Consider the following 23,072-nt stretch of genomic DNA (forward strand, 5'->3'; position numbering starts at 1 on the left):
AGCCAGGCGTGGTAGCACACACCAGTAGTTACAGTTTCTCAGGCATCTGAGGTGAGAAGATCACTTGAGCCCAGGAGATCAAGTCTGCAGTGAGCCATGATTGTGCCACTGGGCAACAGAGTAAGACCCTGTCTCAAAAATCAAACAAACAAAACAAAGCAAACAAACAAACAAAAAAAACAGAAAGAAATAGTCCAAAAGAAAGGTGAAAGTACAAAACAGAAGTGTGGGCCCTCTGGCTATTACCAATACTCAGAAAACTGCCTATTTGAGAATTAGGCCAATTCCTGTTATGTATCCAAGAGCTTGAACTATAGTCAATGGATGGTCCGTGTTGGTTTAGAATGATTGGTTGAGTGAAGAATTCTTTCAGAATAAGCTTTGTTTACACTCCCAGGGCTTAACAAGCCCCATTTTTATCTCAGGTCTCTTAAAAAATTTTAAATGTAGAAACAAACAGTGGACAATTCATTATGGTACACTCCATTATACTACTTGATATGAAGGCAGATAAATCCTGTTTCTAAGGAGCAGAGAAACTGACCAGGAAAGTTGAAACATACAGCTCTAGGAATTGTACTTTATTTAAGCCTCAATTTAGACAAATTAGACTATGTTAACTAAGTTAGGAACAATAATATATTCTCATCACATATGAGTCTTCAGTAAGCTGTTTTGAAATAGAAGGTTAATAAAAGCTTGGAGGCCCAAACATTCAATTCTGTTCTGGTATTTTCAATATTGATTAACTATTTTTAATGAAGCCCTTCATATGGGGTTTTCTTAAGACATTTTGGTGGTAGTAGAGGTGGTGAAATTAAGGCCAAAAAGAAAAACAAGTTGCTATTTCATTATAGGGGTGGGGACAGAACAAGACGGAAGGGATAGGGACCAGGGGTGAGGAAATGGGGCAGGTGATGGCCACTCATTGAGAAGATTTTGGTTAAAAAATACCAATAATAGCACACAAATGGAGTAGCTGTGTAGACTCAGGAGACTCAGGGAACTCTGTGTGTGTTGAAGGTTTGACTTAAAACTGTGCCCAACAGGGTTGTGGGGTGGGAGGCAGAGGCGTTGTGGAGAAACGCTGAAGGTTGAAGATGTCTGGAAGAGGCTGAGTCCCAAAGAAATGAAGTCATGAGATGCAGGGCACAGGTGGAAGCTTTAATCCTATGATCAGGGAAAAAGGAGTAGCTTAGGGAGAACGGCTTGGTCTTAGAGGCTGGGAACTCAGCACAGGCCTGTGCTCTGTGCCCAACAGACTACCCAAAGCTCACTTGGACTCAACTGTGTCTTCCCTTCTGAAGCTCTGTGCCCTTAGAATCCAGTTTGGGCCAGGTGCAGCAGCTCACACCAATAATCCTAGCACTTTGGGAGGCAGAAGCAGGTAGACTGCTTGAGTCCAGGAGTTCAAGACCAGCCTGGGCAACATGGCAAAGCCCCATCTCTATAGAAAATACTGAAAATTAGCCAGGTGTGTTGGCATGTAGTCCCAGCTACTTAGGAGGCTGAGGTGGGGGATTACTTGAGTCTAGGGCAGTTGAGGCAGCCGTGAGTCATGATCATGACAATGCACTCCAGAGGGTGACAGAGCGAGACCCTATCTCAAAAAAAAATCAATTTATGCCACATAGATCTGATCATATGCTTTTCTCCTTAAATACTTCATTGTTTTTAAATTAAAAATCTAAACCTGAGAGCTAGCATATGAACCCCAGTTCTGTTTCTCACCATTTTCCTCTAGCCTCTAGTCCACTCACGATGCTCTGGCCTCCCAGTGGTCTCAGTGTGGTCTCTGGACCAGCAGCAACATGAATATCACCTGAGAACTTGTTTAAAATGCAAAATTTCAGGCCCTACCCTAGATGTAATGACTCAGACACTCCAGAGGAGGGATCCAGCAATCTGCTTCTTAACAAGGCTTCCAGGGCCTTCCGGTGCAGGCTCAAGTTTGAGAACCACTGGGCTGGTTCTGCTGAACCACTGGCTCTTCCCTACACCCCACTGTATAACCTCTCCAGGCCTTTGTGCATGCTATTCTCTCTGACCAAAAGTCTTTTCTCTCTCCCACTCCTTTTTTAAAAGTCAAAGCCAGGATCATTCCTTCTATAATTCATTTCCTGTTCAGCTATTTCATTCCTGATAATGATGACTGCCTCTGTCATCCCTGCATCCATGGAAACCAGTGAAAATGTCTATCATTCGTGTGCCATGCTTTGCTGTCTTCATGGTTTCTGTGTCTACCTCCTCAAAAGACAGCAAGCTCCCCAAGGTAGTGGCTCCCCTAGCATACTGCTGGGGCTCAGAAAATGTTTGTTGAGTTGACATGTTACTAAAAAGCAAGTGCAGAGAGAGGAGAGAAAAAAAGGGAAAGTGAAGAGTGTGCAAAGGATCGACAATTACCACAATTAGAAAAGCTGGCAATGATGGAGTTCTATCTATGTGCTAGGTTCTGTGCTAATGCTTCACAGGGACTGTGTCATTGAATCTTCCCAACAATCCTGTAGGTGTGATTATCCTCAATTAACAAGAGATGGAAATTAAGGCATACAGAAGTTACAGAATGTACTTAAGTTGCCCCTCAGGTACACAGTAGAGCCAAGATTCACACACACAGTTTTCTGTCAGAGCCTATGTTTTTTTTTTTTTTTTTTTTGAGGCAGGGTCTCACTCTGTAGCCCAGGCAAGAGTACATTGGCATGATCATGGCTGCAGCCTCAACCTCCGGGGCTCAAGTGAGCCTCTTGCCTCAGTTTCCCAAGTAGGTGGGACCACTGGTGCCACCACACTTAGCTAATCTTTAAATTATTTGCAGAGAAGGGATCTCACTTTGTTGCCCAGGCTGATCTCAAACTCCTGGCCTCAAGCAGACCTTCCGCCTCTACCTCCCAAAGTGGTGGTATTATATGAGATAGAAATTATTTAGGTAGACAGGGTAAAGTGAGTCCCTGAGAGAACACTTTCTTTCTAACAAAAAGCAGTTCAGAAATAGCTCCCCTTCTAACCTCATGCAGTTCAAAGAAAGAAATCACTTCTCTTCTAACAAAGAACAGCCTGTAAAAACACAGATAAACAACTCAGGCACAGAAGGAGGTGGGGAGTCCCCTGGGTAATCGCCAAACTTCACTCTCATACTATGGACCCCAGTAAAAACAGTGGGCCTTACTAAGCACATTCCTTTCCCTTTAGGCTCACTAAGATAGGGAAGCTAAAAGCAGATTTGGGGGAGATACCTGTAACTACAGGAAGATGTCTGGAAACAGAGAAACTCTCCCTCCCAGATAAGCAAAACAAAGCAGCACAAAACAGCACAGACTAAGAGTCTGCCTGTGTGGTTAAGGAATGAGGTGAGAGCTGATAGAAAACGCTGCTCTAGGGCTGGGCGCCGTGGCTCATGCCTGTAATCCCAGCATTTTGGGAGGCCGAGGCAGGTGGATCACGAGGTCAGGAGTTTGAGACCAGCCTGGCCAACATAGTGAAACCCGTCTCTACTAAAAATACAAAAAAATAGCTGGGTGTGGTGACACTCGCCTGTAGTCCCAGCTACTCCAGAGGCTGAGGTAGGAGAATCACTTGAACCCGGGAGGTGGAGGTTGCAGTGAGCTGATACCACACCACTTCACTCCAGTTTGGGTGACAGAGTGAGACTCTGTCTCAAAAAACAAACAAACAAAGAAAACTCTGCTCTATGCAGAGAGTACACCTGGTCCCAACTAAATCTTTGGGTCATAGTAAGATAAGATACCCCTCCTCACTAGCCCATTTATAAAATCCCTGATATTTTTACTACAACCTGGCAACCCGCCCAGGACCCCTCTCTGTGACAGAGAGCTGCTATTTCCTGTTGCCTGTTAAACTCCTGCTCCAATCTCATTCTGTGTGTGTGTGTGTCCGTGACCTCAATTTCCTCGGCCATAAGACCAAGAACCTTGGTATTTCCCCAGACAATGAGGCTGCTTCATTGTGGGGCCCTGTCTAGGATTTGAAGGTGAATTCATTGGAATGGTGAGTAAAGGAGCAGACTCTCTACTTTCATTTCTGAGGCTTCTCATCTCCAGTTTTTATTCTCTCAAAGAACTGTCAAAAAATTGGGTATCTGTCAGCAGATTAATGAGTCATAAGGGCTAGCCGCCAGTCTTAAAGACTCAGATGTGAAGCTTGCTGGGGAGGACTTAGTCGATCCCCCAGTGCCCTCAGAGTGCTGGGAAGGTTGGCTCTGTCCAAACCAGTTTCCTTTCATGAAGAGCTTTGCCATCGCATGGGGCTGGAATAGGTCCTGGGGCAACAGAAGATATCTGGCCAGGGCTACACCTTGGTATTGTCCGAAGGCTCCTGGACTGACCCCAGCCTCTGACTGCCCGACTGGGTGTCGGCCACAAGATCGCCAAGCTTTCCTATTGCAAATCTTATTTTCCTCCTTTCCTTTGCAAGGTCACCATGTCTCCCACCCCTTCTCTGTAGGCAAAGCTGCAGGAAATTTTACAGGCCAGGGAAATAATTCAGTTAGGCAGGCTTAGCAACCACCTTAACAACAAGGAATTGCTGGTCAAGGGATTGCTGCTTTTGTGACTTTCTACAGACAGGAGGATTTCATGATTCAGATCTCAAAGACTATTTAACTCCTAATGATAGCACTTCCTGGGGTTGAGTAGAAGTTTATCTCCCTATCAGTGAATGTCCCTCTCTCTACCTAGGTTGATTCTTTTCCCATGTGAGGAGCCAGCACTACTCAGTCAGACTGGATAGTCCCTCTATGAGGTAAATTAACTTTCTCCTGCCAGGAGGCATGCTGTAGGGATGAACTGCCACATTTCAGACTCCCCTCTCTGTCTATGGAGGCCGTTACTGCCTGCTATTTCAAAGCTTACAGCACCACCTAGTGGAATGGGAATTCTTTCCACTGGCAACCTAGCCTGCCCTTTGCCAAAAACCTCTAGCTTTTCACTTTTTCTCCCTTTGACATTCCTCTAATAGAGATCAAACTATATGCCCCTCTGAGAGCGGGAGAACTCTGCTTTCAGCAGTGAGGAGAAAAATGTCCTCCAAAACCAAATTTTAGTCTCAATACTCTCTCCATTAGCAGAAAGGCTATCGACCCTTATGTTCTCTTGAGACACCTATTCTGCCTGCAACTAGTATTTCATGTAAATAGAAAGATTTTATGTTTGGAAGGAAACTGGAACCACCACCTAAAAATAAATTCTCTAGTCCAGTCCATAATAGCAGAGTGCTCCGTCCATTAAGGGGCCTTGCTCCATTATATACTCCCTCCATTAAGGGGCCTTGCTCAAATGCAACTGTTACATAATCTCTTCTGATACTTATCCATCAAGAAGCCATGAGGTCACACAAGACTGAGAGGTCACAGGGCAGTTACCAGGTAGAGGACTAAGGTCACATGGGTAAGCGTGACTATCACCATTACTTAGCTCCTCTGGGACAATGGTTTGAGGGTGATGCCTGCAACCATGGGGTGGCACACACTGTGCTGGGACCCAGGGACCAAGGAGGGAGAACAGTCAGGGGGACACTCCCACTGTCATCCCCTCCACCCTCGGTCACACCAAAAAGAACAAGGAGACTGAGGGATACCTCTTGTCTCTTTTCTAGGATGGGTAGCAAGCCATCTTTGGTCTGCACTCCTCTGGAGTACATTTTGAACCTCTTTGACCCCCAAACTCTGAAATGTGTTCTTCCTACTATCTGAGGAATGAACAGAACCTTAACTTTCTTAAGGTTCTGTTTCTTAACTCAGGAATGAAGGGAATCTTAACTTTAATCTTATCCAACAATTAGATTTCTTCTGTAGATGGAAGGGCAAATGGTCCAAGGTTCCCTGTGTACAGGCTTCCTTTGCCCTGCAAGACAACCCAGAGCTTTGCAAGCATTAGACAATCCACTCAGCCCTTCTAGTAGTCATATCAGGCAGGTCTGTGGAGAGTAGTTTCCCTAAGTCAGAAGAGCAAATTTTGGTGGAGCCATTGGAGGCAGCTTCTAAGTGCCCCAGTCCTTCCAGTCCCCTTTATCCAGGGCCTGCTCCGACTGCCCCATCAGCTCCTCCAGCTCCACCATCTCCAAAGCACCCCACTGCCCCAGCTTTACTCCTACCCCTACAAGAAATGCCAGGTGGAAGGAGCACCACTAAGGTACACGTTCCCTTCTCATTGCAGGACCTAAGGCAAATAAATGGGCTGATTTCTTGACAACCCTAATAGATATATAGAGGCCTTCCAAAATTTAACTCAGTGTTTGACCTCACAGGGAGGGATGTTATGTTGTTTCTAAGCCAAACCCTCACTGCAGCTGAAAAGCAGACATCTCTGCAAGCAGCAGCAGAGTTCGGAGATGAACAACATGTCCCCTGTAGTAGACCAAAAAGGGAAAAGGGAGATAAGGAAGGTAAGGAAGTAACAGAACCACCATTCCCAATAGGGAGAGCGGCTGTACCTCCTGACAATCCTGACTAGAATCCCTGTGACCCTGTAGATGAATGGAAAAGGAAGCACTTTTTAATGTGCGGATTAGAGGGCCTAAGAAGGACTAGGACCAAACCTCTCGATTACTCTAAACTGTCCCTGTTGAACCGGAAACCAGATAAAAATCTCCCTACCTTCCTGGAAAGGCTGAGAGAAGCTTTAATAAAACACACTTCCCTGTCTTCCAATTCAATAAAAAACAGGTTCATTACTCAGGCAGCCTCTGATATCAAAAGGAAGTTGCTGAAACAGGCTGTGTCTAAAAATCTTTCTAGTTTTTCTCACTCTCAAGTTGAAACTTTGCAGTATGTGAATGACACTCCTCAGTGCCCCAGTCAAGTCAGTCTCAGGAAGGCACTAAGACTCTTCTCAATTTCTTAGCTAAAAGGGAATATAGGGTCTCAAAATCTAAAGCTCAGCTCTGTCAAACTTCAGTAAAATACCTAGGCCTAATCTTAACAGAAGTGTGGGGGAATCAGTCAGAGTGGTGGAAAACCTGTAGGGAAAGGCCACAAACCTTCTGAAAGGTCGGAAGGTTCTTCAGAGCCCCGGGGGAGAATAGCTGAAGGCAGCAGTTCTATAACCCTGAGGCAGAGGCCAAGGAATAGGAGCAAGGGAGTGTGGGGAATTTACCTTAAACAGGCTTGTTTACTTATGTTGACCAAGAACTGACCTTTGATCATCCGTGTGCATGATGCTCCCTCAAAGGAAAACAATAAATGTTAAGTACCTGCAGGTTGTGTTGGCTCCAGGTTTTCGGCATTGTGCCTGCACTGAATGAAAGCAAGCAGCTCCAGCTTTTTGGGGGTGCTCTCTGGCCACTAGAGCCAGTCACCTAGCTGCTCTTACACTGCATACGTGTGTCTAAGTACTGATTCCATCCAGCTGCCAGGGTCTATGGGACACACCTGGCCCAAAAGGAACCAGAGCACCAGGTGAGGAAAGGATTAAGCCCATTTCCTTGAACAATTAAGAAAATTCTTGAGCATTACTGAATTTTGCAAACCGTGGGCACCTGGGTATGGTGAAATAGCTCATCCTTTATACCAACCCATAAAAGAAACTCAAGCAGCTCCCTAACTTGGGAACCTAAAACACGAAAGCCTTAAAGCAGCTAAAGCAAGCCTTACTTGAAACACCAGTTCTCAGCCTTCCCAGAGGGAAGGTATTTAATCTTTATGTATATCAGAAAGGAAGAAAATAGTCCCAGGAGTTTTGACTAAGACTGGAGGTCCCGCTCTAGAGTCAATGGGTTAACAATTGGGGATAACTTAAGTGTTTAACTCCACACAGTGTAATAGGACTAGTGTCCTCTAAGGAAAGTCTCTGGCTAAACACAATTGCCTCCTCAAATACCAACGTTTGCTGCTAAAGGGATCTGCAGTCCAGTTGAAAACCTGCCCCCAACTGAGCCCAGACACTTTCTCCCAGAGAAAACTGGAGAAACTAACTGTGATTGTGGACAAGCAGTGGTGCAAACTGGGGGAAAATGATAAGAATCACTTTATCTCCTCTGTAAAGTTTTATTTATGAAAAAAAAAGTTCCTAAAGAGCACTCAGCTTAATTAAAAGTGGATATCCAACGTATGGATATATTTTAAAGGCCTTTGTTTTTCTCTTCATAGATCTTGTTTTCCTGGAAAAGGTTTTTTTTTTTCTCAGTTGACCGAATTCCTTTTTTCACTGTGTCTTGCCACTCTTGGAGCATGCATGAAAGACCCTACAATGACTTCTGGTGGCCTGGGACTCCTTGGGAAAACAGAAAAGTTGCCACAAATCCCATTTTGGGAAAAATCTCTGTTTTCCTCATGGAACCCCTGGAGTTAAAGGTGAATAAGTAGCTCTCAAAATCTGTCTTTGTCTTTCAGCTTTGCTTATTTATGAGGCCTTGGAAGCTGTATTCCTAGCCCTGTTCTTAAAGGCTCTCACCAGGAGGCCAATAATCCAATTGGGAAATTAGCAAATGGAAAATCTTATAACTACTGGATCTTTTTCTGTCTGTCTGTGTGGCTATATATGTGTTATGTGTGTAATGCATATTTGAAAAGAGCTCTAATAATTAATTGGCCTAAGAAAAATAAGCACTTAAATATTTTTAAAGAAAAAATAAAAGTTGTGGTATCTTTCAGTTCACACAACTTTAATCTTCAAAAATAAAAACAGTCTTAGAAATTATTGGTAAAATACAAATGCTTTCAAGATGTAAAAATGTAATCTAAATTATGCAGGTCAGATGCTAGGTTTGATAAATGTTTTAAGGTTGTAACTGTTTCTTTAGCCTTTAAAAATTGTCAAATTGCCTGCTTCACAATGGGTAAGACCTGGGAACATATGGAAGTAACCATGCCCCTAACTATGCTGAAAGCAGTCAGACTTTATCCGCATCTAGCACATAATTAAAAGTATCTTCCAGCTTTTACGTTAAAATTAAAAATTGCTAAGAGCTACCAGAATGACATGTAATTGAAACTACTGAACATGGATTTGCATGAAAGGCGTTTAAAAAAATAGTGAAAGCTGTTTTTAGTTAAAGATCAGAAGGCATGGAAATGTACATTTTGCCTAGAAGGATTATCTTAAATAAAATAAAGCAGAAGGTTTAAGCAAATTGTTAAAAGATTGTAAAAATTAATCCCGCAAAGGAAACTGTGTGTGAACATATTCACTAATTTCTAAAGGGTATCATATAGTTTTATAAATTAAGCATTAAAATATGAGCACAACAAAATTTTCTTAAAATGCTCATCTACTCTTTAGCAAAATTTGTAGAGGGTTACAAAAGGTTTGTGTAAATCTCACCTCAATGGCCAAACCTGATTAAGATTGAATAGGATTGTCTATAAAGCTTCATTAAAAATCAAGGTTAACATTATTAGCAAATGAATGCAAGGGTGAAATTTAACTTTCTCTCTTGAATAGGATTTTCATGTAATACAAAGGACTGATGAATGGTTTTTGCTTTTTTAAATTTCTGACTCATCATTTTGGCAAAACAAAAAACTTATGGTAATCTAAAATTCTATTTTACAATATCAAATGTTTTAAATTTTGAAGATATTTAACAGGCTTCCCAAAGTCAAACTTCAGTTTCAAGGTTGCCTTTCCCAACCCCCAGGTTTTGGTGCTGCACAGGACTCCTGGGACATCCGGAAGGGCGGTAAATAGGATTCTTTAACATGTTTAGGAACGTGAAATTGCCAAAATGAAAAAAAAAAAGAAAGAAATTGCCAAAATGATGTCTAATACTCTTCAGGTAATATTTTAGGGAATAATATTAACATATGTTCCCAAACCGTATGGGACGTCTAAGGTTCTAATGTCTGAATACATGCTGTCAATCACAATTAAGGTTGTGAGCTTATTGTAAGCCACAGAAATAACCAAATTTGCCAATCATGTTCTTGACTGTAACCACCCTGCACATTTTGTCATTTGCAAACAATTGTTGTCTTGTTTGAATCTTCTTCTTCAAAAAACATAGTTTACAATCGGCTGTGGGACTTTAACAGGCGCCCTTAAATGCAGGTTTTTGATAAAAGAAAATGTACAGGACTCATAAAAAGCTGAAATGTTTATGAATAACAAGCAGAACAAGAGTTAATGGAACGGACTAAACTAATAGAAAACTAAAGCAATATTCTTGATTTATTCTTGGAATACTGGTGACCCTTATTTTGTTTTTCAGAATCAAGGAAACTTTCTTAAAAGCCTTTAAGAACTAAGTCAAATATACTCCTGTAAACGAGGTTTGGAGCATGTTTGTTTCTGTCTGCCTAGTTCCTCTAGAATTTGGAAACTAGTTATAAGTGTTCTTGAATTACAACAATATATTTATTTGCATCATCAATCCAACAAGTTTTTTTTTTTTTTTTTCAACAAAACACCGGATGTTTTACCAAGGGTTGGACTGCAAGGCTTTGACTTGCAGAACCAAAGAAAGCCCCTTGGAAAAACTGGTCTCATACCTTGTCTACACAGTCTCTACAGGGTTCCTGACCTGTGGTGAGTAAAGAATGTCACTTTCTAACAAGCCCATAAACCCCATGCTCCTGGAACCTCAAGAAGAAAGAAGTTTCTCCAACTCATAGAGATTTGAGGGTACAAACGCATGGCTGGGCTTGGCTTTAAAAAGTCCTATCCGAAATTCTTTGTGGAACAAACAGAGTTCTATCAAAGCCAATCAAAAAGGCCTACATAGAGGCAACTATTCCTGCCGCACTTTTTGCAAATAATCAGGCCAAGTGTAAGACTAAAGTTTATTTTGCAAACAGCTCAGTCCTATCATGAGTTGTTTTTAATAAAAATGGGGGCTGAAGAGAGAGAATTTATGTTCCACACTTATTGTAGTCTGTGATATGGTCTGGCTGTGTCCCCACCCAAAGCTTACCTTGAATTGTACTCCCAGAATTGTGGGAAGGACCCGTAGGAGATAATTGAATCACAGGGACAGTTTCTTCCATACTGTTCTCATGGTAGTGAATAACTCGCATGAGATCTGATTGATTGATAAAGGGAAACCTGTTTTGCTTGGCTCTCATTTCTCTCTCTTGCTACAACCATGTAAGAAATTACTTTCGGCCGGGTGCGGTGGCTCACGCCTATAATCCCAGCACTTTGGGAGGCTGAGGTGGGTGGATCACGAGGTCAAGAGATCGAGACCATCCTGGTCAACATGGTGAAACCCCGTCCCTACTAAAAATACAAAAAATTAGCTGGGCATGGTGGCGCGTGCCTGTAATCCCAGCTACTCAGGAGGCTGAGGCAGGAGAATTGCCTGAACCCACGAGGCGGAGGTTGCGGTGAGCCGAGATCGCACCATGGGACTCCAGCCTGGGTAACAAGAGTGAAACTCCATCTCAAAAAAAAAAAAAAAAAAATGACTTTCGCCTTCTGCCATCAGTGTGAGGCCTTCCTAGCCATATGGAACTGTAAGTCCATTAAACCTCTTTCTTTTGTAAATTGCCCAGTCTCAGGTGTGTCTTCATCAGCAGTGTGAAAATGGACAAATACAATCTGTCATTGACTTCTAGTCTCATTAGTTGTTTTTAAGTTCTTGTCTGCATTTTAAACTGATCATGCTTATTCCTGTAAACCAACCATCAATCTCCAGCTGTGGCTCAAAGGAGACAGAAAGGAATGGGTAATGTCAAAATCTGGAGCAATGTTCTGGTTCTGGGCACTTATCTTACAAATCCTGCCAGGTAACCTATAACCTTGAGGTTTCCTTTTTTGGGAAGGAAAGTAAGACCAAGGAAGCTAAACAAAGCCAAGTCCCATACATCCACTTACAACAGCACAACCCATCTAAATGGCTCACAGTTATCCAACTCTGTTGTCATGGTTACGGCCTATAATACCCCACTAATAATGATAGTCTTAATACTCATATTTGAATCATATATTCTAAACCTCCTTGTAAAGTTTATCTCTTCTCGCCTAGGAACCATCAAGCTTCAGATGGTGCTGCAAATGGAGCCAAAAACAAAACCAGCCTCCTACCAGGGATCCTTAGATCCACCCCAGGAGGAGCCCTGGCTGCTGTTTCCATACCACAGCCCTCTCCAGCGGAAAGTAGCCAGAAAAAGTGAAAGTAGCCAGAAGTTGTCACCCAATTCCCCCTAACAGCAGTTAGGGATTCCATTCCATAACATATTTAGGGGGAAATATGTTAAGGGGACTGAAAGAAATTATTTAGGTAGACAGGGTAAAGGAGTCCCCCAGCAGAAAACTTTCCTTCTAACAAAAAGCAGCTCAGAATAGCTCCCTTTCTAACCTCACGCAGTTCAAGGAAATCACTTCTCTCCTAACAAAGAACAGCCTGAAATATTAGGCTGTAAAAACACAGATAAACAACTCGGGCACAGAAGGAGGTGGGGAGTCCCCTGGGTAATCACCAAACTTCACACTCATACTGTGGACCCCAGTAAAAACAGTGGGCCTTACTAAGTACATTCCTTTCTCTTTAGGCTCACTAAGGGAAGCTAAAAGCAGACTTGAGGGAGATGCCGGCAGCTGCAGGAAGATGTCTGGGAACAGACACAGAAACCCTCCCTCCCAGGTAAGCAAAACAAAGCAGCACAGACTAAGAGTCTACCTACATGGTCAAGGAATGAGGTGAGAGCTGACAGAAAACTCTGCGCTATGCAGATAGCACACCTGGTCCCAACCAAATCTTCCGGCCTTAGGAAGATAAGACACCCGCTCCTCACTAGCCCACTTATGAAATCCCTGACATTTTTACTACAACTTGGCAACCCACTCAGGAGCCCTCTCTGTGACAGAGAGCTGTTTTATCTTTAACCTATTAAACTCCTGCTCCAGTCTCACTCTGTGTGTGTGTGTGTCTGTGACCTCCGTTTCCTTGGTCATGAGACTAAGAACCTTGGTATTTATTCCAGACAGCAAGGCTGCTTCAGTGGGATTAGAGGTGTGAGCCAGCACACATGGCCAGAGTCTATATACTCTTAACCCTCTGATCTAAGAGAGGAGGCAGCTTTGGAGCCGTTATCAATATTCACAAGTTTGACAAACTGTCTCAGCAACTACTCAGAGCCTGCAGCAAGCAGGATAGATTTGCTCTACTAGGGATAATGTTGGATTTGGATATTGAAAGAGTAGCATAAGCTCACAAAGCAGAGAAAGGAGGGAGGGAGAAAGATAAGATTCAGGGCAGAAGAAGATGCAGAAATGACTTAAAGGAAGCCCTACCATCTTGGCAAGTCTGGCAAAGAATGACTTGTCTCATGAGGCTGGATTGAGGAATGTTTGCCAGACACTCTGGATCAACTCACTCAACATCTGTTCCCAGCGTTTTGCCTGTTCTGCAGATCTAGAAATAAAGCCACATTTCAAGAATTCCTTGAAGCTATGGTTCTGGATGTGATTCTGCCAATCAGATGTACTTTGCAAGGCCTACCAGTCTGTGGCATGCAGTGGCAGAACAGTTATTTAAATTATCACTTGTAGGCCAGATGTGGCTCATGCCTGTAATTCCAGCACTTTGGGAGGCCAAGGAGGGTGGATCATCTGAGGTCAGGAGTTCGAGACCAGCCTAGCCAACATGCTGAAACCTCATCTCTATTAAAAATACAAAAATTAGCCAGGAGTGATGGCAGGTGCCTGTGATCCCAGCTACTCAGGAGGCTGAGGGAGGATAATTGCTTGAACTCAGGAGGCTGAGGTTGCAGTGAGCTGATATTGCACTATTGCACTCCAGCCTGGGTAAGCAGAGTGAAACTCTGAATCAAAAATAATCACTTGTAGTCACCTGGGAGAAAAAGTATCCATGGAAATCAAATGTTAGAAGGCCAAGTGACTATGGTAATAAATCTTTGTGGCAAGCATGAAGAATTCAGAGATTGTGGGGTTGACCAGCTTCTTGAATTCTTGTGAACATAAAGAAAATGGTAAGCATGGAGTGACCTGTAGCATCTCAGGTCTGGTACCAAATTCTATGTCAGTTAGGATTAGGCACAGCAGCAAGGGCCAGATACTCAGAATAACAGTGGCTTGACCAAGTTAGAGGTCTGTTTCTGTTATGGAAACACAAGGGGTTCAGTCTGGGTCCTGTGGCACAGAAAGCCAATCACTGAGATGACAAGCATTGCCAAGGAAGAAAGCTTTAATTGGGTGCTGCGGCCAAGGATATGGCAGCTCAGTCTCAAATCCATCTCCCTGACTGACTAAAACTAGGGGTTTATATAGCAGGGAAGATACGTAACAATGTTTAAGAAAATAGGGGGCAAGGAAGCATCTGGTGAGTGTCAGTTTTCTGGTACTTTTTTGAGAGGCCTGAAGGTCCTTTCCTGAGGAGGGAACTCAGATAAAACAAATGTGAATTTCAAGGTTTAATAGCAGAAGGGGCCATTTCTATGTTTATCCAAAAACAGTTGTTTATGGGATTGTTGGGCTGGTTTCATTTCTCACAGAAAGTTGCAGTGGTGGGTAGTCAGGCTATGGCAGTCCTGCTCCATAGCGCATTCCAGCTGGCCGCTTCTCCTTCCCTTGGCTGTGATCCTCATGTTCATAGTCCAAGATGGTAGCCATCATATCTGTATTCTAGGCTGTAGGATGGAGAAGGGAGAGAAAAAAAAAAAGGAGGGCAAAGGACATGTGTCTGCTCCCTCCTGAAAAAGTTCCTGGAAATTCTTACATGATACTTCTGTTTACATTCCACTGTCTGGAACTTTGTCACCTGGCCACATCTAACTGCAAAAGAGAGTAGGACATGTAATCACCAATTGTTATTATTTTAATCAGGAAGATGAAGAGAATGTAAAATTGGGGGGCAATCATAGGATGCATGGTAGAGAGTGTCAGAGGAGGTAGCTGGGATGATGGGCACCAGAGAGGGAAGGACTTGATATGACATGCCAAGGTGTTTGGACTTCATTCTAATGGCAATGAAGAATCATTAGATAGGTTTAAACAGCAGAGAGATAGAAACTGAGCTGTTTTACTGCCATCTCTCTGACAGCTATATGAAAGGGTTCTGGTGGAGTAATACCAAGCCCCAGAGACCTGTTAGAAAGCAGTTACCCCAAACTGACAGTTTCTTTAATAAATGATGCTGGGGAAACTGGATATTCACATGCAGAAGAATGAAACTAAGCCCCTATTCCTCATCATATACGAAAATAAACTCAACATGGATTCGAAGATGTAAATTGAAGACCTAAAGTTATGCTTGAAATGCTTTATGACATTGGTCTGGGAAAGAATCTTTTGGATAGAACCTCTAAAGCACAGGCAACAAAAGTAAAAATAGACAAATGGGGTTACATGAAACTGTAAAGCTTCTGCACAGCAAAGGAAGCCATCAACAAAGAGGCAACCTACAGAAACAGAAAAAATATCTGCATACTATGCACTGGTTTAGTGGGTTAATATTTGGAATATATAAGAAATTCAAACAACTCAATAGCAAAAAATTTTTTTAAAACCCCATATAATCCAATCAAAAATGGGAGTAAGACCTGAATAAACATTTCTTAAAAGAAGACATAGAAATATATATATATATTTATGAAAATGCTCAACATCACTAATCATCCGGGAAATGCAAATGAAAACTATAATGAAATATCACTGCACCTCAGTTAGAATGCCTATTATCAAAAAAAAGACAAAAAATAACAATTCCTGGCGAGGATGTAAAGAAAGGGGAACTCATATACTGTTGGTGGGAATGTAAATTAGCATGGCCACTATGGAAAACAATATGGAAGTTCCTTAAAAAAAATAAAAATAGTCCAGGCCTGATGGCTCACGCCTGTAATCCCAGCACTTTGAGAGGCTGAGGTGGGTGGATCATGAGGTCAGGAGTTCAAGACCAGCCTGGCTAACATGGTGAAACCCCATCTCTACTAAAAATGCAAAAATTAGCCGGGCATGGTGGCACACGCCTGTAATCCCAGCTACTCAGCAGGCTGAGGTAGAGAATTGCTTGAACTGGGGAGGCAGAGGTTGCAGTGAGCCAAGATCGCACCACTGCACTCCAGCCTGGGCAACAGAGCGAGACTCCATCTCCAAAAAAAAAAAAATTAAAAATAGGACTGCCATATGATTCAGCAATTCCACTACTGGATATATATCCAAAGGAATTGAAATCAATATGTCAAAAGAGGTATCGGTACTCCCAATACCTCTTTACTGCAGCACTATAGTGAGGGCTTAGCACAATAGCCAAGAGATGAAATCAAGCTAAGCATTCATCAATGCACGAATGGATAAAGAAAATGTGACAGATATATATATATGCATGTATGTATATATATGCAATACAATACTATCCAGTCATAAAAAAGGACAAAATCCTGTCATTTGCAACAGCATGGATGAACCTGGAGGACATCATGTTCAGTGAAATAAGCCAACCACAGAAAGACAAATGATCTCACTCACATGTGGAACTGAAAAAAGTTGATAACATAGAAGCAGAGGGTGGAACAATGGTGACCACAGGCTCCAGAGTGGATGAGAGTGGTAGGACAGGGAGAGGTTGGCCAACGGGTGCTAAGTTACAGTTAGAGAGGAAAACTAATTTCTGGTGTTCTACTATATAGTAGGGTGACTATAGCTAATAACAATGTATTGGACATTTCAAGATAGCTAGGAAAGAAGACCTTGAAAGTTCTCATCAGAAAGAAATGATAAAGCTTTGAGGTGATGGACAACTATCCTGATTTGATCATTATATAATAAATACATGTCTTTGAAACATTACACTGTACCCCACAGACGTGTATACTTATTAGGTGTCAATTATAAATAACAAATTTTTAATGAAGAAAAAAGAAAACAGTTGCCCACTTCCAGGTGAGAAGTGATGAGAGCCTGAAATAGGGCAGTGACAATGGGATGGAAGCAAGAGAATGGAAGGGTAAGATATGTTAGGATAGGAGACAGATCTTGGTGACTGTTAGACAATGGAGGTGAAAGAAGAGAGTGAAGTTGAGGCTGATACCAGGGTTTTGGCTTGAGCAGTTTGGTGAACGACACTGCTTAGTAACCAAAATAAAGGAATCAGAGGGTGAAGAAGGTTGCCAGTGGTGGGCAGAATGTGATTAGTTTGATTTGGAATATGTTGAGTTTAAAGTGCCTGTTGTGTGGAAGATGTCTGGCAAGCAGAGAAATACATGTGTCTGGAGCGCTGAAGAGAAGTCAGAGCTGGAGGTACCAATTCAAGAGCTGTGCGGCTCTAAGTGACAGCTATAGCTACAAGTCTGAGATGGCCTGACGTAGAGAAGAAGAAGGGAACAGAGTCAAGCATGAAGCCTACGGAAGCACCAATGTTGTGTGAGTCTTCTACAAAGTCCTTTCTGATGGAAGGTTCTTTGAGAATCAAATTCAAGAAATCTGAGGTTACAAATGCATGCCCTTCCCAGACATCCAGGACCTGGATCAAAGTTTTCCATTTCAAAACAAGATAAAACCACTAAAGTGTTTTCTTTCCGTGGTTGAAATATGTTAACACCAACTAATTTCAAGTTTGGAAAGAAACCCATGGTTAAGGTTGAGGTTGTCATTTCTACTCTCTAATATAGTAGAGCCTGTGCCCAGAAAAACTCCTGCCTGTCTCATTGTCCAGGGAGCTTCCTTGTAATTATTCTACCAGGCCTGTGGGCGGGACAATGTCAGCAGGTTGAAATATGAGACATGCATTGCAGGCATTGACAGATCAGAAGAGCTCTCCTACAAACTGCATGCCCTTATTATTGTTTTTAAGGCATGGGAAGTTGAATGTTGTCCTAATATCTGCTTCAGTTCTAGAAAAGGTTAAAAGATTGTTTGTATATAGTACTCCTTTCATTTCTATGGATTCTTATTGTGCTTCCCCTCAACTGATTTAAGTTGTTGGCTAGTAGAACCCACCTTCAAAGCATTGCTTTCTTGAACTTCAATTATTATAATTTGGAAAAGACCTTAGGCCAAAGAGTATGATATCAAAATTCTCAGTTCTTTGGGTGGTCACTGGCAGAGTGCCTTCAACAGACAAGAATCCAAGTAAAAAGACCTTCAATTGTAATACCTAGAAAGTACTGTAAAACTCAACAGAAACAAAAACAATCTCATCTGAAGTTAAAGTAAATGGTAGTATATTTGTCTAAATTAGGACCTGTGGTTGCAGGATTAGTATAAGATCCCAGGATTAGAATGAATTCAGCCAAGTGTCTAGCATCTCTCAACTTAATGTTCTTGTTACTGTTCACTGATATTCAGCATCATGGCCCTAAAATGTTAAAGACTAGGTCCCATCAAATAAAGATTCAATTATAGTCATTGGGCTGTAGTAACTAAGCCAGGCAAATGGGCAAAATGCAAGTTGGTAACAACATTTTCATTCTGGAAAAACGAAAAATTTTTAAAAATATGGCAAAATAGTTTTTTTTTTTTTTTTTTGAGATGGAGTCTTGCTCAGTTCACCCAGGCTGAAGTGCAGTGGCATGATCTTGGCTCACTGCAACCTCCGCCTCCCCGGTTCAAGCAATTCTCCTTTCTCAGCCTCCTGAGTAGCTGTGACTACAGGCACCCGCCCACCACCACGCCCGGCTAATTTTTGTATTTTTTAGAAGAGACGGGGTTTCACCCTATTGGTCAGGTTGGTCTGGAACTCCTGACCTCAGGTGATCTGCCAGCCTTGGCCTCCCAAAGTGCTGGGATTACAGGCATAAGCCACCACGCCCAGCCAGCAAAATATTCTATAAGGTGAATTTCTTTTTTAAAAAAGTCTTTTATTCTGAGATCATGCCCATTTTTTGTGGTCAACATGTATTTCATTTGTAAAAAGAGTAGTGCCAGTAGATGGCCAGTTCAATTTCACTTGGCAAACTAAAAGTTGGCATACCACCATCAATTCCCAAAATTGTTTTGAAATTTTACTTGTTAGTGAAAAAGTCTAAGAATGTCCCCAGAGTAATGGCTCCCTGTTGCTGATCGTACTGGCTGGTGAAGTAGACACTTTACATAACTTACTAGAAATGATTGATCCGCAGGGAATGAAAGGCTTACACAGGGCTCTTGTTTGATTCCTTTCTCTGTTACCAAAATGTTAAACATTTTAATTTACTTTTAAAATTGTGATTTTAAAAATATCGCTATTTGCAGATGACATGATTGTATATTTAGAAGACTTCCTCGTCTCAGCCCCCAATCTCCTTAAGCCAATAAGCAACTTCAGCAAAGTCTCAGGATACGAAATCAGTGTGCAAAAATCACAAGCATTCCTATACACCAATGATAGGCAAACAGAGAGCCAAATCATGAGTGAACTCCCATTCACAATTGCTACAAAGAGAGTAAAATACCTAGGAATACAACTAACAAAGGATGTAAAGGACCTCATCAAACCACTGCTCAAAGAAATGAGAGGATGCAAACAAATGGAAAAACATTCCATGCTCATGGTTAGGAAGAATTAATATCATGAAAATGGCCATACTACCCAAAGTAATTTGAAGATTCCGTGCTAACCCCATGAAACTACCACTGACTTTCTTAACAGAATTGGAAAAAAACACCTTAAATTTCATACGGAACCAAAAAAGACCCCACATAGCCAAGACAATCCTAAGCAAACAAACAAACAAAAAAACAAACAAGCAAAAAAAGCTGGAGGCATCACACTACCTGACTTCAAACTATACTGCAAGGCTACAGAAATCAAAACATCACGGTACTGGTACCAAAACAGAGATATAGACCAATGGAACAGAACAGACGCCTCAGAAATAATGCCACACATCTACAACCATCTGATCTTTGACAGACCTCACAAAAACAAGCAATGGGGGAAGGATTCCCTATTTAATAAGTGATGTTGAGAAAACTGGCTACCCATATGCAGAAAGCTGAAACTGGATCCCTTTCTTATAGCTTATTCAAAAATTAACTCAAGATGAATTAAAGATTTAAATGTAAGACCAAAAACTATAAAAACTTAGAAGATAACCTAGGCAATACCATTCAGGACACAGGCATGGTCAAAGACTTCATGACTAAAATACCAAAAGCAATGGCAACAAAAGCCAAAATTGACAAATGGGATCCGAGTAAACTCCAGAGCTTCTGTACAGCAAAAGAAACTATCATCAGCGTGAACAGCCTACAGAATGGGAGAAGATTTTGCAATCTACCCATCTGACAAAGGGCTAATATCCATAATCTACAAAGAAATTAAATAAATTTACAAGAAAAAAACAAAGAACCCCATCAAAAAGTGAGCAAAGGATATGAACAGACACTTCTCAAAAGGAGACATTTTTGCAGCCAACAAACATATGAAAAAAAGCTCATCATCACTGGTCATTAGAGAAATGCAAATCAAAACCACAATGAGATACCATCTCACACCAGTTAGAATGGCGATCATTAAAAAATCTGGAGACAACAGATGCTGGAGAAGATGTGAAGAAATAGGAACACTTTTACAGTTGGTGGGAGTGTGAATTAGTCCAGCCATTGTGGAAGACAGTGTGGCAATTCCTCAAGGATCTAGAGTGAGAAATACCACTTGACCCAGCAGTCCCATTACTGGGTATATACTCAAAGGATTATAAAAATCATTCTATTATAAAGACACTTGCACACGTATGTTTATTGTGACACTGTTCACAATAGCAAAGACTTGGGACCAACTCAAATGCCCATCAATGATAGACTGGATGAAGAAAATGTGGCATATATACACCATGGAATACTGTGCAGCCATAAAATATGGATGAGTTTATTTCCTTTTCAGGGACATAGATGAAGCTGGAAACCATCAAACTAACACTAACACAAGAACAGAAAACCGAACACCACATGTTCTCACTCATAAATGGGATTTGAACAACGAGAACACATGGACACAGGGAGGGGAACATCACACACTAGGGCCTGTTGGGGGGTGGGGGCGGGTAGAGGAGGGAGAGCATTAGGAGAAATACCTAATGTAGATGATGGGGTGATGGATGCAGCAAACCACCATGGCATGTGTATAACTATGTAACAAACCTGCACATTCTGCACATGTACCCCAGACCTCAAAATATAATAATAATTTTTAAAAACACGTATTTAAAATAAGCCGTTTACATGTACAATGCCAAACCAGATCACCCCTGCCCAGCAGCACACCCAACAGGCGAGTGTCTCAGGCTTTGCATACATGCTTCTCACAAACACCCCAATGCAGGCCTTGGTTTAGGGTTCCAATGTGCTAAGAATAGAGCATCAAAGCCTTTTCTGCTGGGAAGGAAAGGAAGAGACTTGTGACGTCTATGTAGCTCCCAAAGACAGAAAGACTCTAAGTTGATTAGAATAAGCTCTAAATCAGAAATTGGATTTTCTGCCTTCAAAAATCAAAGACAAATTTCAAAATTGCTTTCGAAGAAGCAAAAAAACAATGCGGCCGGGTATAGTGGCTCATTTTTGTAATCCCAGCACTTTCGGAGGCGGAGGCGGGCAGATCACTTGAGGTCAGGAGTTTGAGATGCCCCTGGCCAACATGGCGAAACCCCGTTTCCACTAAAAATACAAATATTAGCTGGGCGTGGTGGCACGTGCCTGTGGTCCCAGCTACTCGGGAGGCTGAGGCAGGAGAATCGCTTGAACCCAGGAGGCAGAGATTGCAGTGAGCGGAGACTGCGCCACTGCACTCCAGCCTGGGCAACAAAGCAAGACCCCTTTTCAAAACAAACAAACAAACACACCAAGACAAAAAGAAAGAACGCCCCTTTGTAAAGGTTTTTAATCCGCAGAGACTTAGCATCACCATTGTGTTTCTATTGTTATTTCCCAGAAGCCAGCAGGGAACATTCTCTGATTAATCGGCTCCTGGAGCTGGTAAAAACACAGGAAGTAGCCAAGGGCATTATAATCATTAGTCACTGAGATACAAACCCTCAGTTCTGTCACCAGGGGACCTAAAGTTTGCTTGGTGTAGGTGGGAGATGATGAATCTCTCCCGGCACCATAAAAAGACTCAGAGCTGCCACCCGGAGTTAGTCTGTTTATGTAGACAGAGGACAGCCCCAAGAGTAGATGCAATTTAAAAATAGTCACAGTTCTGCCGCAACCCCAAATACACCATTTCTGAATGTTGCAGAACATTCAGGAAACAATAATCATTCATAATTGTACCCCTAGAAGTTACCAATGTTATCAATGTTAACATTTTGATTAACATTGTAAACAGAAATCTCAATGTCTGTAAAATATCTTAAAGAGAGGTTTATTCAAGCCGATATGAGTGACCTCGGCCCCCCCGGAAAACAAACCCAAGAAGCCTTGAGTAAGTGGTCCCGAGGAAGCCGCATGTGTTTGGTTTTATACATCTCAGGAGGGCAGGAGTTACAGGTGAAACAGAAATCAAACAGGGAAGGTATATATGAGTTCAGGAGAAAAGGCAGGCTATCTTGAAGCAGGGGGCTTACAGATGTAAGCAGGGGTTTTATAGATTATAGGGAATTCAGAGATTTTTAACATTTGCAGTTAGAGGAATAAGGCTCTAAAACTTGGAGTGAGCAGAAAGGACTGATTTTTTAAATATACACACACGTTATTCAGATTTTTCACAACTACATATTATTATGTATTATTACCTTTCTTTCTTTCCTCTCTCTTTCTCTCGGTCTCTTTCCTTTCTCTCTTTCATTCATTCATTGCAAAACCAATGCAGTCACTCTTGGGGGCAATGGGGTCTCGTCAGGATCAGGCGCTCCCCTGGGCACGTGCTGGGTGACCAAGCCGCCTCCGGGAGAGGGTGGAGCTCCAGCGGGGAGGCTCTGGGCGCAGGAGGCTGGCGGAGAGAGGTCCGAGGGCTGCCCCGCGGGCTGCCCCGGGCTACTGGGATCCCACCCCTCTCCGCGATGCGGGTCCGCGGCGTCCTCTGCAGGGAAGGGGGTGGCGCAAGCGCGCTGGGCGCGCCGGCATTTGTGGCGGGGTGCCCTTCTGGTTATTGTAACATCTGCATCCCCGCTTCACCGCGTACAAGGTGCCTTCCCCTCGGCACTTGCTCTCCCGCGGCCCTGGGTGGGCTTCTGTCCTCCACTGGAGAGGACGCTGAGAATCGCCGTTCCTGGCAAAGGACGAAAACACAACGGCGCCTGGCTC

The 23,072-nt window shown here is 42.5% G+C and overlaps 1 protein-coding gene across 1 annotated transcript in view; it reads right to left on the reverse strand.

Annotated features, from left to right (window-relative positions):
• Positions 1 to 22,633, reverse strand: part of CTBS (chitobiase) — an 83,587-nt gene extending 60,954 nt beyond the window's left edge. Inside the window, exon 1 of the mRNA XM_064372570.1 lies at positions 22,562 to 22,633. Coding sequence (XP_064228640.1) covers positions 22,562 to 22,618 — 57 coding nt within the window. The 5' untranslated portion in view covers positions 22,619 to 22,633. The remainder of the gene's footprint in view (positions 1 to 22,561) is intronic.
• Positions 22,634 to 23,072: the final 439 nt, after the last annotated feature.

Source organism: Aotus nancymaae, unplaced genomic scaffold, assembly GCF_030222135.1.
Source record: "Aotus nancymaae isolate 86718 unplaced genomic scaffold, 86718_ANA_hifiasm-v0.15.2.pri h1tg000007l, whole genome shotgun sequence".
Taxonomy (NCBI): Eukaryota; Metazoa; Chordata; class Mammalia; order Primates; family Aotidae; genus Aotus; species Aotus nancymaae.